General features: G+C 36.6%; 3 protein-coding genes across 3 annotated transcripts; 2 read left to right on the forward strand and 1 right to left on the reverse strand.

Annotated features, from left to right (window-relative positions):
* On the forward strand, positions 1,414-3,288 carry LOC109713122 (senescence-specific cysteine protease SAG39-like). The gene is made up of 2 exons (XM_020237088.1): positions 1,414-1,914; positions 2,485-3,288. The coding sequence occupies exons 1-2, from the start codon at positions 1,476-1,478 to the stop codon at positions 3,075-3,077; spliced, it is 1,032 nt and encodes a 343-aa protein (XP_020092677.1). The 5' UTR covers positions 1,414-1,475; the 3' UTR covers positions 3,078-3,288.
* Positions 4,381-7,021, reverse strand: LOC109712710. Its single transcript, XM_020236451.1, has 3 exons — positions 6,456-7,021; positions 5,207-6,215; positions 4,381-4,773 (listed from the first exon to the last, which is right to left on the reverse strand). The coding sequence occupies exons 1-3, from the start codon at positions 7,019-7,021 to the stop codon at positions 4,381-4,383; spliced, it is 1,968 nt and encodes a 655-aa protein (XP_020092040.1).
* Positions 13,417-17,586, forward strand: LOC109713409 (ACT domain-containing protein ACR4-like). Its single transcript, XM_020237472.1, has 8 exons — positions 13,417-13,802; positions 14,553-14,625; positions 14,722-14,767; positions 14,870-14,984; positions 15,071-15,150; positions 15,238-15,834; positions 15,923-16,027; positions 16,949-17,586. The coding sequence occupies exons 1-8, from the start codon at positions 13,799-13,801 to the stop codon at positions 17,279-17,281; spliced, it is 1,353 nt and encodes a 450-aa protein (XP_020093061.1). The 5' UTR covers positions 13,417-13,798; the 3' UTR covers positions 17,282-17,586.

Genomic DNA, 17,968 nt, shown 5'->3' on the forward strand with positions numbered 1-17,968 from the left:
TTGAGAAATAGATAGCACACTACCCGCTTCATTCATTGTAAGAATGAATTAGACTACATGAGCAAGGCAAATCGAAGGGGCGGAAAAAAAAAAAAAAAAAAAAAAAAAAAAAAAACTACAATCTGTCAGACAAAACTGGTCCAAAACTTCGTCAGCTGTTTAATCTTGTGGACTGTTAATCTGTCGCACAAAAGTACCCTTAATTTTAATCACACACACACACACACACACACAACACATATTATATATATATAATTATATATATATATATATATATATATATATATATATATATAGCTCAATTTATGGTCTTATATATTTATTTGTGGCGGGCTACTACATAATCTCAAGTCTAATTAATATAATAATAACGGGCGTCGTTGCCCCCAAGGTACGTTCTCCCCTGCGTTATGAAACGCCTTACATTAATTTCACCGATATTAATTGTGGGTTCAATCTGTGCGATCACAGAAAAACTGGTCTGAGCGAGGTTTACGTTAATTGATGAGACAAAATGGTATGTAACTGCTTTATATAATTAAAATAGAAAACACAACGAAGAGAAACCAACAAAAGCAATTATCTTGATTGTTACCTAGTTTATATAGAAACCAGCTAGGCTTTCACGGAGGGAGATAATATTTAATAACCTCGATGGTGATCGGGAAGTCCGAATAAACACCAACATGTATCTGTTTGGTTTAGCTGACGCTTAATTAGATAAAACTTTTGTATTGAATGAAGTTTCTTTAAAAAGCAGTGGTAAAAGTTTTGAAAGCAAATTCCATCAAATTAATCTCGAGGGGTATACCTGTTTTCTTCCAAAGGAAAAAAAAAGAAAAAGAAAAAAGAAAAGTAAATTCAATCAATAATTTTTCTTTGTAAGACAAGTAAAAGTTTCAAATTGAAAATTTATATTTTTTTCGACTAGTTACGATTAAATTTAATTGAACTTGTTTTATTTGCTAAACATTTTGTCACTGTTTCTCTTCGCCTAGGAGATCCGAGACAAAGAAACCCGGACCACGCAGAGTAGCTAGAGATCCCACCCTACTACGTACAGTGACCTTCGCTTATTATGCATTCTACAATCCCACGCACGGTGTGGAATATATGGAATCATCAAACGAAAGAGAGATATAGCATCTCACGGTAGTATCAAGTAGTAGTTTTTGAAAACAATAATTAAAACCAATAAAATACATATATATTTGAAGCCATTAATCTAACCCATCGCTCTCAAATGTGGTAGCACGCTGAAACTAAACATATATACTGCACGGCACGCACGCACCAATCCCTCTCGTCCACCAGAACAACCGAGCAATTTGAGTACTACGTACGTAAGCCTATATCTCTCCGATCTCTATATAAACCCATATACGACCCCTTGTTTAAGCGTGCATACATAGATTCAACTTCTTTCTCATCATCACCTCATTTTGTGAACAATCCTAGCTAGCTAGTAATTAGTCATGATGGCTTTTTGCATGATCAAAAGCCTTTGCATGGCTTTGCTTATTCTATCTATATGGACTTCTTACGCCTCGGCTTCTCGAGAGCTTGGCGAGATGTCGGTGTTAGAGAGGCACGAGAAGTGGATGGCTCAGTACGGCCGTGCGTACAAAGATGCTGCAGAGAAAAGGCAGCGATTTGAGATATTTAAATCCAATTTTGAGTTGATTCAAACGTTCAACGCAGAAACCCACAAGTTCAAGCTTGGGTTAAACCAATTTGCTGATCTGACCAATGATGAATTCAAGGCCATGTATCATGGCTTCAAGCGGAAGTCGGGTGCGGCGATGAGCACAACAAAGCGGTTCAAGTATGAAAATGTTACTGCAGTACAGCCTGTGAGCATGGATTGGAGGACTAAAGGTGCGGTTACTCCTGTCAAGGATCAAGGACAATGCGGTGAGAGCCTTTAATTACTTTGTTATTTTTACTTCTCTTATTCTTGAGAGTTGAGATTAATCAGGTCTTCTACACATCTATCCCTCCATCTTAAACTCGAATCTTTTACTGCATAAATTCACCATTTCTAATTACCATTGTGATGCTAATTAATGGTTTTGGCAGTGCGCTGAGCTACTAATTGAAATTCACCGCAACAATATACATATATCAAGTATTCATACCACCCTCAAGAAATATATCAAGTATATCACATGCATGCTGCTTTTGCTCTATTGATTTTATATGAATTTGCGCTTGAAAAGTAGACGAGCACGTACATGCATGTAGTTAGAAATATATGTCTTACATATTTCCACACATAAACCCATATATAAGGTAAAGATCTAATAGTACGGCCGGGTGTAGCCCACCATAATAATATGCAATTGGGTGGGCATATATATATATATATATATATATATATATATATATATATATATATATATATATAAAACCTTTATTCCTGCATGGTTATTGATGAGCACGCTTATTAATCTGCTAGTACGTACCTACAACCAAAATATATAGGATGTTGCTGGGCATTCTCCGCAGTAGCTGCGACCGAGGGAATCACGAAGCTCTCCACCGGTAAGCTAATCTCCTTATCAGAGCAAGAGCTTGTGGATTGCGATGTGAATGGCGAGGACCAAGGATGCGACGGCGGGCTAATGGACTCGGCTTTCGACTTCATCGTCAAGAACCGGGGTCTAACCACGGAAGCCAACTACCCCTACAAGGGGGCAGATGGTGCGTGCAACACCGGGAAGGCTGGCTCGGCCGCCGCCTCGATCTCAGGCTACGAAGATGTGCCTGCAAACGACGAGGCCGCTCTTCTCAAGGCCGTGGCCAACCAACCGGTGTCGGTGGCCATAGACGCCGGCGGGAATGCCTTCCAGCTGTACAAGGAAGGCGTGTTTACCGGCTACTGTGGGACCGATCTGGACCACGGGGTCACTGCAGTGGGATATGGCGTGGCGAGTGACGGGACCAAATATTGGCTGATTAAGAATTCGTGGGGCTCCTCGTGGGGTGAGAGCGGATACATAAGGATGGAAAGAGATGTGAATTCTGAGGAAGGGCTCTGCGGTATTGCCATGCAGGCTTCCTATCCTACTGCTTGAGCAAAAATGGAATATATTTACACACACGACGTGTACAAATTAATAAGAGCAAACAATTAATGTGTGCATATTATATATATATATATATATATATATATATCGGTTTAAGGCTCATGGGGGTAGTACTAATTAAGTCATTACGAACTTTCTATGTATAAGATGTTACTATGAAGTACCTCTAAATTAATGTGTGAAATATGTAAGTTATTTACATGAATAAGATGTTTCTATGAAGTTTCTCTAAATTAATGTATAAAATATCAAGTTACTTACATGTATAAATAAGTAGAGAATTTGTTTACTGTCTAAATATAGATGACGTACACCACCTGATGAACTTGTATATATGTTGATATGTTCGAGTGGTTTAGGAGACAGACTCGAAATCTATTTGGTTTTGCCTGCGCAGGTTCAAATCCTATCGTCAACGATTTTATACAATTTTTTCCCTTTTTTTAATCTATCAATTCTTCGTTGATGATCATTTCCAGCTGTCAAAGACTTAATATTTCTTTTCTTATATTTTCGCAAAATAACAAAATTAAATTTTATAATCAATTTATATATATTTTATCATTCTATAGTATAGTATAAATTGTAAATGTGCTTCACCACATAAAGCATTGTTAAAGTTTTCTCTTTTTTTTTTATTTTTTATCTACTAGTTCTTAGTTGATGATATTTTTTAACACTATCTCCCAGAATTAGCTGCTTTGTCTGCAAACCAAAATACGAAGAAAAAAGTTGTCGTCTATCTTCCTTTAATCACAAATCTATTTCTTCCCCAATATAAGATGGAGTTGGGGAGAAGGTATGAAATTTGATTTGTAAATCGCTCGATGAACTAGTTAATTAATTCCACCTTGCACCAGCAACTAAGTTGCGCCAGATTGATATAAATTCACTTTGTTCTTTTGTCCTTCAACATGTGGGTACTTCACCTAGTGTTGGAGGGCGAATATATAAATAAACTACAACAAATATATTTAACACTGGAATACCAAACTTTATTAATATTACTAAACTTCAGTACACTATTACTGAATAATACAATTTGATCCACACATCACAACTCTACAAACAAATTACATGCCCCTTATTTATAGAGCATGAAAAGATACAACTCTTCACGAAACGACTCAACTCTTCACCAAACAACACAACATTTCACAAAAGGACATGACCCTAAACCAAAAGACGCAACCCTTACAAAAGGACACACCTTTTTATAAGAAACACAACTCTTCAAATAAAAATAAACAAATAGAACAAGCTTATAACTAACATTCCCCCTTAAGCTTGTTTATGCAAAACTGTCGACATCTTCTTCGATCGGGTCTTCATAATCTTGGAGTCTTTCCTGTAAGACTATCTTGTCTGAAATCAAACTCCTAATTTTAGAGGCCTGCTCATTGATTACGTTCTCCAGGGATTTATTCTCCAAATTCACTGCCATATTTTCTTTTTCCAAATTTTTTGCAAGTTTCTCTAAATACAAATTTCTTTGATCAAGAGATACCATACCTATGGTACTCATAAAAGCAAAGTGAGCCACATCTTGTTCTGCATCCTTCTTTGATCTTTTTACATCGCCCATATAAGTAGAATTTCCGAATTCGACAAATGAATAAAATTCTGGAATGTGAATAGGTCCTTCTTGATAAGTGCGATATTGTGGCAGTGGCATCTTCATTTTCTGACAGTATTCTTGAAGTAGATTTTTGTAGGACACTCTTACTATCACTTTATTCTCCATGTTTCACTTTCCTTTAATGTTAAGTTGCTCTAAAAAAAAAAAATCAACTATTCATTCACTATTTATAGGTATGAAAAACTTTCAAAAAACCAAATGACACATCTCTTTGAAGTGTCCCAATTCAAGAGACAACCTTTTAATTTGAAATATTCTTTTTTAAACAAAGAGACATGTCTTTTCAAAAAATAATTATGTTAACTACTTTATGCATTGGTCAACAAGTCCACACCATATTGCTTTTTAAAGTGATTGTTGCTAGCAATTGGCTTAGTTGCCGGCATCGTAATCTCCTCTGATGGTCCTTCACTATCGAATGCACCTCTGTCTATTAACTGTTTTTGGTTTTTTTTTTTGTTTTTGATCCATTGAAAACCGAATCCAACAACAGCACGTCATCTGACATTTTCAGTATATTCTCTGGCCCTGTTCGATTTGTAATTTCAGGGTTTTCATCACTCAAGCATGGTTGCTTACCCTTAGGAGCACAGTTATTTTTTTCTTCCCTATCTGTTCTTCTTTTTTGTCTCACTATTTTCTGGAGCTTCCTGCTTGGCTCCAACTCAACGTCTGCATCATTACAAGGGATAGTATTTTTCAGTCTTTTCCTTCCCAACGAAGTTACCACTGTTTGTATACTTCTATCATTTTCAGCTAAAGATGATTGAATTTCCTTCTTTTCCTCCCTCACTTTGTGCAACAACTCCCTTTGCTCCTGCAGCTTTTTCCTTTGAATATTAAGCAATTCAATGGAGCTTTTGATTTCAGATAATTCTCTCTCCCTCTGTTCGCGATCAAGAGCAATCTGCTTTCTCTCACTAGCGAGCATCTCCAACTGCGATGCTATATGTTCTAGCTGCATTTTAATCATATCCTTTTGGGAAGTTATATACTGAAGTTCTTTAGCTTTCTTTTGCTCAAATTCTTCCTCTTTATCTCTTAAAGAAGTCTCAATTTCCGCCGCTCTTTGATTAATAGAATTCTGTATTTCTTTCCTCTGAATTTCAATATCCCTTTTAAATTCTTCTCTTTCTTGTTGAATCTTATTCAACCAATTTGCTTGTTTATTCTGCAAGTTAGTCATAAATTCTTCACCATTTTTTGATGTAAACATAATTTTTCTGTTTTCTTTAACAGGTACTTTGGATGAATCATCAAACTTCACATTGCCATCAACATTTTCATCCATTTCAACAAATAGTTCTCTACTTCCACACATATGATTTGAAGCACCAGAATCCAGAAACCATATATATTCTGGATCTTTAACTTCAGCTTGACATGCAAGTAACAATGATGTTTCTGCAACTTCATCTTCTATTGTACTGTCGATGTAGTGATTTACTCCTTCAGTGTCCTTATACCAGCAATCTTTGCTGTAGTGACTATATTTTTTACAATTATAGCATTGTATATTTGATTTTGCACCACCATAAGATCCTGGGCGATTGTTATTTCGTCCGCCTCTTTTTGGTCCATATTCATGTCGTGAATAGCGACCACTGTTGTTCCTATTCTGTCGGTCATTGTGATATCTCTTTTGATTCTTATATCTATTATAATTATTTTCTCCATGATTTTTGCCTTTTCTATTATCAAGTTTCAATTTTGACTTGAGAGCCTACTCAGTCGACTCTTCTTCAGACATCTTTTGTAGTCTTTGCTCATGCACTTGGAGCGATCCTGTCAATTGGTCGATAGAAAGAGTACTGATATCTTTTGACTCTTCTATGGCGACAACAATATACTCAAACTTTGATGTGAGGGAACGAAGAACCTTTTCTACAACTCGTTCATCATTTAGTTCTTCTCCATTTCGCTTCATTTGGTTGGCAATTACCAAAATGCGAGAAACATAGTCCGCGACACTTTCGGACTCCTTCATTCGGATTGCTTCGCATTCCGCTCGAAGCTTTTGTAGACGAATCCGCTTTACTTTGTCATCTCCTGTAAAGACGGTGGTAAGAATATCCCATGCTGCTTTGCTCGAAGTTGCTTCGGCAATTTTCTCAAACGTCGACTCGTCTACTGCTTGGTAAAGATAGAAGAGCACCTTTTTATCCTTCTTTCTTAAATCCTTCAAATCGTTTCGTCGTGCTATAATTAATGCAGCTTCTTCTTGCTCTGTGTATTCCTGGTATCCAGTTTTAACTAATTCCCAAAGGTCTAGAGAACCGAGAAGTGCTTTCATTTGAATACACCAATTCTCATAATTATCTTTTACTAATTTTGGGATTTGAGTTTGGAGAAGTTGTGTGGCCATTTTTTTAACAAAGTTTCGTTCTGTCTCTGATACCAATTGTTGGAGGGCGAATATATAAATAAACTACAACAAATATATTTAACACTAAAATACCAAACTTTATTAATATTACTAAACTTCAGTACACTATTACTGAATAATACAATTTGATCCACACATCACAACTCTACAAACAAATTACATGCCCTCTATTTATAGAGCATGAAAAAATACAACTCTTCACGAAACGACTCAACTCTTCACCAAACAACACAACATTTCACAAAAGGACATGACCCTAAACCAAAAGACGCAACCCTTACAAAAGGACACACCTTTTCATAAGAAACACAACTCTTCAAATAAAAATAAACAAATAGAACAAGCTTATAACTAACACCTAGTACATGAAGAAGCTGCACATCCATGTGCTGACTCTGCTGATTGTTTACGGAAACAAAAATCTAGGTAAGAGAGAGAGAGAGAGAGAGAGAGAAAGAAAGAAAGAAAGAGAGAGAAAGATCGAGCTTAGAATTAAAAGGGACTGGTACCAAATCTAATATGCCCGTACAACAAAGATTTACTGAAACCTCACATGATAAAATATTCCACGCTCTATATCTCCTTCCTATTAAGACAATCTGAGGCGTCAATGACTCATAGCATGTAATTATAAAACAGCACATATTTTTTGAAATTAGTAAAATTTTGTAACCAGTGTATTACAGTGGTTAATTAAAATGGACTCCGGTGAGTTCGACTACTAGCGGAATATTAATTGGGCAGTTTTGGGAAGATTAAAATAATTTCTTTGGATTGCTGAGTGGAAGTGATACATGGATGATGAACCTCAACTTTAATGAAAGAGAAAAAAGGGCGCTTAACTATCAGGAATACGCATCAAATTTGCATCTTTCATTAAAGTTTGAATCAATCCATTTTTGGCTCTGTAGTGCGGAAAAAAGAACATTAATTCTAAACAATGAATGAAAAGAACATACATTATATATTTAAAAATAAATAAAAGAAAAGAACTTGCTCCATAAACTTGCTTACTTTGTCCTTCGCCTAGTCACAATTGTTTTTTTTTTTTTTTGAGGAAAAGATATATAGCACACTACCCGCTTCATTCATTTTGAAAATAAAATTAGCTACAAACAGTGAGGCAACATGACCTCGAAAAGAACACAAATAACTTAAAAAAAATAAGAGAAAAAAATAACAACAAAAATAATCGACAAGTAACTCAGCTCAACAAAAGTCCCTCCACTCTCTTATCGACTCCTCAATACGCCCGACTACGAAGAGAGGGTCAGCATAGTAGTTTTTAAAAATTGCATTATTTCTTTCCTTCCAGACTAACCACCAGCACGCTGCTACGATAATCAGATCCTACAGAATCTCTCCCGACCTAGTCACAATTGTTAGCCACACGCGTGCTACTCGACTGTGTTCACTAAATTTTAAAATAGCAAAACAAAAAAAAATACTTTGCTGGCTGGAAAGTAAAAGCATAAAAAAGATATGTTGAAGATCATATGTGGAAAGTTGATCCAACTAAGTTTTCACTATTGTGTAATTAATCTCAAATGCCGGTCATAAAATGGCAAACAAGGATAGGGATGCTGATTGGACAGGTTTCTATTCAGTTCAAAACTGAAACAAGATTCTTCAATCGAAGAAGAAAAAAAAAAAAAGATCACAACTCAGTCAACTTAAAAAACGCAAATCATAAATAACTATATCTGCTGAAAATTTGAGAACACAAATCATCCTAAATCTTAACAAGCAGAATAATATTTCAAAATCATGCTATATTGAGAACTAATAACTTAGAAGGTGTCATGATTAGTAACTCAGTCTTAGATCCTCTTTCCCAAATAAATCTAGTGCTCGAGGAGGATATATGTTATGCTAAAGAGGATGTATGTGCCTACAAATGCACATCAATATTTGAGTGTCTGATTTTGAATTCGAATTTGCTTATTAAAAAGCTGCAAAAACGAGAGTCGGAATTTAAACCTCTACGCATTTCAATATGTTTGATCGGGGAAGCCATCTATACCTATACATTATACCTTTTAAATTTGTCACATGACAACATGTTCGTCATTGTTGAGTGTGGGCTCTAACTAGAATCGGCTCAGATTCTCTATATATTTTTTTCTTTCTTTGCTTGAATTGGACCGAATTTTTTTTTTCTTTACTTAAACCAAATTGATTATTGTCAAGTGTGGGCTCTCCCGAACAACCTCAAATCTTCTACATGTTTTTCTTTTTCTTTGCTTGAAATGAACCTGATTTTTTTCTTTCTTTATTTGAATTGAACTAGGTCAACCTCTTTTTTTTGGCTTGAACCGAACCGGGTCACATCTCTGCATTATAAGCCGAATTGTTCTTCTTTCTCTTTCTTCAGTTTTCTTCATCGGCAAAATAAATTTCACCCTTTATCGTTGTTTCTTTCATTACCGTTTACTCTTCGTTTATCATCGTTTTTTTATTTTAACTGTAATTTTCTATCCGTCGCATCGCACGAGGCACTGTAGTAATCTTTGCATGATTTTGTTTGGGCAAACCCAATTCAACTTCAATTTCCACACACAATATTGACCCCTGCCGATCCCAAGTGTGGGTTTGACCCGAGTGGGGCGACTCGGGAGCAATAATTGAGGACGCTGACGTCGGCAGGATATGGTTTCCGTGATATCATTGGTGACAACATGGGGCGCACACACTGTAATAAGAAATAAGAATAAAACAAATAAAAGCCGGCCACGTACTCCGACCCACCGTGTACGAGGTGGGGGCCCATGCGGCCCAACAGCCAAGATTCCGGCATTTGTTTCAGATGTTGTGTAAGTGTCGCAACGCGACGCCCTGCATATGGCGCCGCGACTGTAGTACGATGCTCGCCGACGTCCTGCCTAAAGTGTGGTCTCGCATTAACGCATTGGCGAATCTCGGCCCCGACATTTCTACTAAAGCAATCGGTTCATTGATCGCGGCCTTTACCAGCACCTCTTCTTGTGCTGCGCGATAAAAAAAAAACATGAAGGCGATCATTTAATATTGTTTTCGTTTAACCAACCGTCCCTAGAGCAAGTGGCAAAGAGTTTGGTGGTTGATATCCGAGACACAAGTTCGAATCCTAGTTGATTCATATTTTCAGCTAAGTTTATTTCTAAATGAAATAAACGAAGCGGGTAGCGTGCTACCTATCTCTCAAAAAAAAAAAAAAAACTATTATTTTCGTTTAAAGCAGATAGTAATTGGTACCCTACTATGATAAATTTTGAATTTGAATACTACATGATATAGTATGTGGAAATGCCTACGTGCATGGTCACTTATTACAATCTCCAGGAACACGCACACACACACACGCACACATTGGGAACACACACACATTGGGTTCGTTGAACTTTCTTTTTAAACTTTCTAATTAATGCCAAGCTAGGTGCAACCATGCATCATTACCGGGCTAATTAATCTTAGTTGTTTATTAACTATAGGGTAATTGACTGATCAAACAGAAAAGTGACGGAGCACAGTCCATTTTTATATTAACAAACTTCAAAAGAGTTATATATATATATATATATATATATAGGTGTTTTTTTTTTCTTTTTTTTTCGCTTTTCGCTTATTCGCCGTTCTCGAGGCCCTGCTGTCTCACCCATGTAGCTTAGTTCATCGTCTATGTTAAATTTTAATTTATATTTGTAGTTATCTAAATTGAGGATAAATCCTAATCTAATTAGGATTAGATATTATTTAGATTTAATTTGACATATATGGATTATAATTAGGAGTGTAATTCTAATCTAATTAGAATTAGACTCTAATTAGGAGATATGTATTATATATACATGCTACGGCCAAGTTAATGAAGCCGCGACAAAATTAAGAACCATAAAAATTAATTTAGTTGTTGGTGGTTCGTGCTCTAATTAAAGGCAAGCTCTAATAATGCCGCAATGTTAATTAGACCCAAGTCTAATTAATTAAGCCAAGCCATTCATGTTCCGTACGGTGAGGCATGGATCCGCGGAGACTTTAATTAACGCCACTTTGGAGTCCGTACGGGTTGAGGAGCCAACACACTTTTGGAGTTGCTTGTTACGGCGTTTCGGATCTAATTAAGTTTTGATCTTTTGAGAGATTTTCTTGTACTCCGTCTTTTCGACATTAATAAATTATTTGCTCCGTTTTCGCCCGTGGACGTAGGCCGTTGGCCGAACCACGTAAATATCGGTGTGTTCTTTCCTTATCTTTTCTTTTCTTGCATTAAATTATTTTCTGGATCTATTTTTTCGCCGTTCCGATTTTAACAGTCTAATTGAATGAAGCGGGTAGCGTGCTACCTTTTTCTAAAAAAGAAACAAATTCTTGTTTTCTTCGTGTGCGTTCATTGTAATAGAAGAATGATCTCTTAGGAGGCGAGCATAACTATAAATATCAAATGTTAAATGCTAAAGATCATGTTCCCACTTGATGTCATGATAACTTAAAACTTTAAACTAATTATGAGCTAACACGTTGGAAGTGTGCGAATTATTGTTGTCCAAATAGATTCACCATGAGCGAAGGATGATACCATGCTCCTAAACAACTACAGAGGTGCAGGAGGCTCCACACACTTTATAATTTATGGACACCTGGCAACTATTATCACATTTTATCAATAGGATGAGACTTACCTAACATATTATTTATTGATAATTAAGAGAATAGACTATTGCAGGTTTGAATATTAATTAAGAATTTTTCGATCCCTCTTTTTTTTTATTCGTTAAATATCGCATCAGCCCATTAGCTTACACTCCAACTAAGTGGGCAGCATTATGCTCGACCAATGGAAAGAAAAGCTTGAGACGAGCGTTGATATTTTGTCTCGTCTCACTGCTTATTATATATTTAGATTAGTATTACTCTGCTTGCTTCATTTCCCACAAGTTGGCCTGACTCATTAGTGCATCAATAAAGAAATATAAGAGGAGGGGTCAATTTATTGTATTATTTAGTTTGTACCATATATTCGTGCCGTAATCAAATAAGCAAATTTATTTTTAATTTGGATTCTTCGGCATAGTTAGCAAAGACAAGTCACCTACAGAGAGAGAGAGATTTTAAGATGTGGTTGGTCGCTCTATATCCTAAAGTAGATTCCAATGTGGATGGATCATAAACTCCTTTTACTTACTAATGATGTAAAGAAAAAAAAAAGAAGCACATCATTATTTAGTCTTAGTTTATTATTTTTTTTTTCTATGGCCGGTTTTACTGGAGTGGATCAATTTGAGCGAAATAAGTTCAGAATCTACCGATGATACTGTGATGCAAGTAAATGCATCAATTAGAATTCAAATTTAAAATCTCAGGTATCAATTATTAAATTTTTTATCACTTATTCTAAGCACGGTCAGTTATTTTCTACGTATTTGGACTAGAAGTACAGATGGCGTGATTTTTTTTAAATTTTTTTAGTTTTTGTATTTTTGTGAGGGGTGGCCGTACGCGAGATGATGTGATATATCATTGTAGCTACTATAATGGGTCTATGGGATAAGACTTAATGAAATTCATTTTTAAGATATCAAGCGTATAATCAATACTAAGCCAAATTTAAAAAAAATTTAAAAAATAAAATAAATGTTACCTAACGCGCGCTGTTACCTAACGCTGTAATCAATAAATTTTGGGAATTTCGATGCAGCTGTTACCTGACGCGCGCCCACGAACGAGTCCTCTTCATTGGGTTGCCTAACACAAATAAACCGGAGCCTAAAAGCAGATATATTGATCTCCAATTTAAGGCTAAATTATATCAAAATTTGATTCTTTACTTTCTCTTCTGTCATTTAAAAATATATACTTTATCCTCTTATATAATAAAAAATATTCACAGAGGGTACGGTGTGAACTGACAAAATGACCATTTTGTCCCTCACCATTTTGACTTTCACCATATTCACAGAAAAGAAGGCTGAGAATATTTTTGGCATAAAAAATATATAATAATATTTTATAAATGTAACCCTAATTGTTTACTAATGGCAGGAGGCGAAGTGAATATTTTTTATTTTATAAAAAAATAAAATATAGATTTTTAAATAATAGGAAGGAAAAGTAAAAAATTGAATTTTGAGTTTTTGACAGAGATATATAATTTAGCTTAAATTTAAATAAAATTTCGCCTTTATCTTAATATATTAGAATTTTAATCTGAACCTATGGTTGGTTGGGCGTTCTCCCGTATGCGACCGCGTCCGCAGAAAAGGCCCGATTCAAGCCAACGTGGGGAGTTTTATGTTTACTCCGCATGCCACTTTTTATAGGGGCCCGAGATTAGCTCACTGCTCCGTTGGAACTCGGAAGCGGCGTATTCGCGAGCTCGTGGTGGCCGAGTCAGAAAGAGAGAGAGAGAGAGAGAGAGAGAGAGAGAGAGAACAGAGAGGTATCTAGAGAGAGAGGCGGTAGGGGGAGGAGAGAGAGAGAGAGAGAGAGAGAGGGGGGGCGGCCTACAACTACAACTGCTCCTGGTTTTGGATCATACTGTCGCGTCGTGTTGACCTCTCGGGAATTCCTCTCCGCTACCCTTTTGCTAGAATAGAAACAGGGAGGTGGGGGGAGTTTTGTATAGAGGGCGATTCGTGTTCTCACGCTACCCGCAGCGATTAGTCTTGTGTGGGAGGAGATCCCCAAATCGCTTCACTTCGCTTCGAAATGGGTTGGTGCTGCTACCTTCTCTAATCAGTTTCGTGGTGGTTTCCCTTCAATTTCCATTTCAAAGTTGTCAAATTGGGTTTTGTTTTTTAATTTTTTTTTCCTGTTTTTGTAAGTATTTGAAGCGCGTGGTTAGGTTTTCTATTGATTGGCTTGTGAAGTTTGTTTTTTTTTTTTTTTCCTGGAATGGTTTATTTTTGTGATGGTTTTTTTCCCTTCTGCCTCTAGTGGCTCTGTTTCTCTTCAACTATCTCCTAGTTTTGCGATTCCTGAACTTGGGTTCGATTTGTAATGTTGGGATTCTTACTTTTGGTGTATCAGATGCATCCCTCTTCTTAAGTTTCTAACTTTTTGTGTTCTTTGCCACGATTTTCTGTTTTTGCGCTGGTGAAGTTTCTTTTTTTTTTGGTTCAATGGTCTTCTAGATGATTGTTACTTCCCGTTGGATTTGTAATGTATAGTTTCCTATTCTGACTGGTTCCTGTGGGAATTTGACCCGCATGAATCCTATTTCAGTTTGTTCCATTGTCGCCAAAACTGTGCCTTTTATTGAATATATATTTCGAAGGGTTTCGCAACTTTCCTTGTTATATGGTTTCTTTATCTGAAAACCTACGTATCTCCTTTTTCCTAGTAATACACTATGCCATCCACTACTACTATTTTTTTTCCTTCTTTTTTCAGGGCAGTTTATTGTGCAAGTTATGAACTTTATTAGATTCTCATTTCTTTATCGTATCAATCTCTTATTTAGATGCAAGCTTTGGTCCTACATGGGACAGTGATGATGAATATGAAAAATTCATACAGAAGATGAATCCTCCAAGGTACTGCTTTTGTTACTCAGACAAATCTGATTCTTTATCCGATTCCATGACGGCATATAAAAATGTTTCATCATTTTTTGTACTTTCTTTTCTCAGAGTTGTAATCGACAATGAATCTGCTGTCGATGCAACAGTTGTTAGAGTAAGCTTATTCTCTTTTCTCAACTGATGATCTCTGTTTTAAATTCATTAGCTTCTGGAAGAGATTGTTTTTGTGTTATTTAATTGTTTATTAATCTTGTAGGTCGACAGTGCAAATAAGTATGGGATTCTCCTAGAGGTAGTCCAGGTGCTTACAGATCTAAATCTCATCATAACCAAAGCCTACATAACCTCAGATGGAGGATGGTTCATGGATGGTATACTCCCAAATTCACTATTTTATGATAACATACATTTCTACTCGGTTCAAAACCAAGCGATTAATGATTCCACGGGCTTGCAGTTTTCAATGTGACCGACCGAGATGGTAATAAGCTGAGAGATGAAGCTACAATTAGTGGCCTTGCAGACTACATTCGAAAGGTAAAGAAAAGAAAAAGCTCTTCAATTTGATGACTTCTTTCTTTCTATCACATTATATCCATCTAAATATAGTTTATATCAACCCAGTCCTTAGGGGCAGATTCTCGTTATATGCCTTCACGAAGGAGATTGGTAGGTGTCGCTCCTTCAACGAACTACACTTCAATCGAATTCACTGGAACCGATCGGCCGGGTTTGCTCTCTGAAGTGAGCGCGGTGCTCACGAACCTTAAGTGTAATGTAGTGAATGCTGAGATATGGACCCATAACACAAGAGCTGCAGCTGTTATGCATGTGACTGATGAAGATACCGATTTAGCTATCAGTGATCCAGAACGACTTCAGGGAATAACGGATCGCCTGTATAATTTGCTCAAAGGGAACAATTTTTCTGGAGGAGCCATGACGTCAGTCTCTACGCGTGGGACCCACACAGAGAGAAGGCTTCATCAAATGATGTTTGATGATCGAGATTATGAGAGACCCAATAATATTAAAGATGATGAGAGTATCAAGCGGCTCCTTGTAGTTATTCGAAATTGGAATGATAAGGACTATTCTGTGGTGACTATTCGGTGCAAGGATAGGCCGAAACTTCTCTTCGACACGGTTTGCACGTTGACGGATATGCTGTACGTGATTTTTCATGCCAATGTCGATACAAAAGGCCCTGAAGCTTACCAGGTATAGCTAATGTTGCTTTTGCCTTGCTATTTGTTAGTACAAGGAGTAATGTTCCTTATTTGCAATAATTTATCTTTTTATCGTGAAGGAATTCTACATCAGGCATATAGATGGGTTCCCAGTTAACTCTGAGGCTGAAAGAGAACGAGTAATCCAGTGTCTTGAAGCAGCTATAGAGCGCAGGGTGTCTGAGGTAACTAGTTTTGAGAAGTCATTCAAGCAGAGAGAATCCTTTTTATTGTTGTTTGAATATTTTCCTTTCTGTTGCAGGAAATTGATTCATCATACACTTATATTAATGGGAAAACTTCAAAAACCCCCACTGTGGTTTCACACTTTTTCATTTTAGTACCCTGTAGTTTAAAGTTTATCAAGTTAGTACCATGTGGTTTCTTACTTTATCACTTTAGTACCTTGTGGTTTAAAGTGTATCAAGTTAGTACCCTGTGGTTTTGCACTTTATCATTTTAGTACCAAGGTACTAAAATGATAAAGTGGTACTAAAATGATAAAGTGTGAAACCACAGGGTACTAATTTGATACACTTTAAACCACATGGTACTAAAGTGATAAAGTGAGAAACCACAGGGTACTAACTTGATACATTTTAAACCACAGGATACTAAAGTGAAAAAAATTGAAACCACAAGCGGGTTTTTTGAAGTTTTCCCTATATTAATCTATGTACCCTATATCAAGTTTGGAATAATTTGATAGATATATCCCAGCTTTATATTCATGTATATTCATGTTATGCTGGTTGGTTTTGCTTCTTCGTACTCGCCTTGCAATGACATAATTAGTCTATAGCAGTTGCTTGTTTTATCTATAGCACCCTCACATCAACTGTTCAAGTTTTTAACTATGCTTAGTTAGCACAGCGAGTATTCTACTATTCTAGTTTTTATTATAATTGAATCAAATTCTGAGCAGACTCAGATTATATGATATGGTTTTCATAACAGAGTTTGATTAGATCCTATCAATTCCTCTTTCCTCGTCTTTGTTTTTTTTTTTAAATTTTATTTTTTTAATGCTTCTGCATGGACTAACATGGATAATGTTTGACATAAATCGTCTTTACACATATTTATAACACGATACTGTTTTGCAGGGCCTGAAGCTTGAGCTGTGTACAGGCGATCGGGTCGGTTTATTATCAGAGATTACCCGTATCTTTCGCGAGAACAGCCTCACTGTCACAAGGGCCGAGGTGTCCACAAGAGGAGGCAAAGCCATTAACACATTCTATGTCTCTGATACCACAGGAAATACTGTGGATGCAAAGACTATAGACACCATCCGGCAATTAATAGGGCAGGCCTTTCTTCAAGTGAAAGGACAACCCGAGCAAACCCAGACCCCTCAAGAATCACCTACATGGTTCCTCTTTAGCAACTTGTTTAGGGCAAGATCTCTCTACAACTTTGGTTTGGTTAGGCCCTAACCATCTTAATATCCATATGCACAAGCACAACTTACCTTGAAAATATTTGTCACAAAAACTAGATGAAGGGGAAGCTGGAAACCTGTAAATATTGGTCCTCAATGTTTATACAATTCGCTCATAGGGACCATTCCTCTTCGGGCTTAGGGATAGATTCTCATGTACAGAATTCCTCCTCCCTTGTAAATTCTTACGTAGTAACTGCTCCATGCCGTCCATACCTGTACATATAGAGATGTAAATATGGCCAGCTATTAGCAGGTTGTGTGCAATATAGTTCTTTGCTTCTCTATCTTCACCCTTCACTCTGCTATTTTGAATCTATATGTGATAAATGCATGTAAAAATTGCATTCTAGCTGATTAAGCAGGCAGTAAGTGGCACTATTCTTTGTTCTATGAAAAGCACATAAAAGTAAGTTGTCAAGTTGCAGCCATTATATTGTGATCTAAGCTTGATATCATAAGATGATGTATCTTGAACTATGTGGTCCTCGATTCTCAGCTTATCTCTTTGAAGATCTTCGGTTAGGACTTCAGTTTCCGCTAATCAGTTTATCATCTGTACGTTGTGCGTAAGGATTATGCGTGGTCCCTATCAAAGATTCAATATGAATGGCCTATTTCTCCTGCACAACATGAGTGTGGTCCGCTGGCCACCATCATGCCCCATAGTGATGGTGGCGGC

This window comes from Ananas comosus, linkage group 7 (assembly GCF_001540865.1).
Source record: "Ananas comosus cultivar F153 linkage group 7, ASM154086v1, whole genome shotgun sequence".
NCBI classification, from domain to species: domain Eukaryota; kingdom Viridiplantae; phylum Streptophyta; class Magnoliopsida; order Poales; family Bromeliaceae; genus Ananas; species Ananas comosus.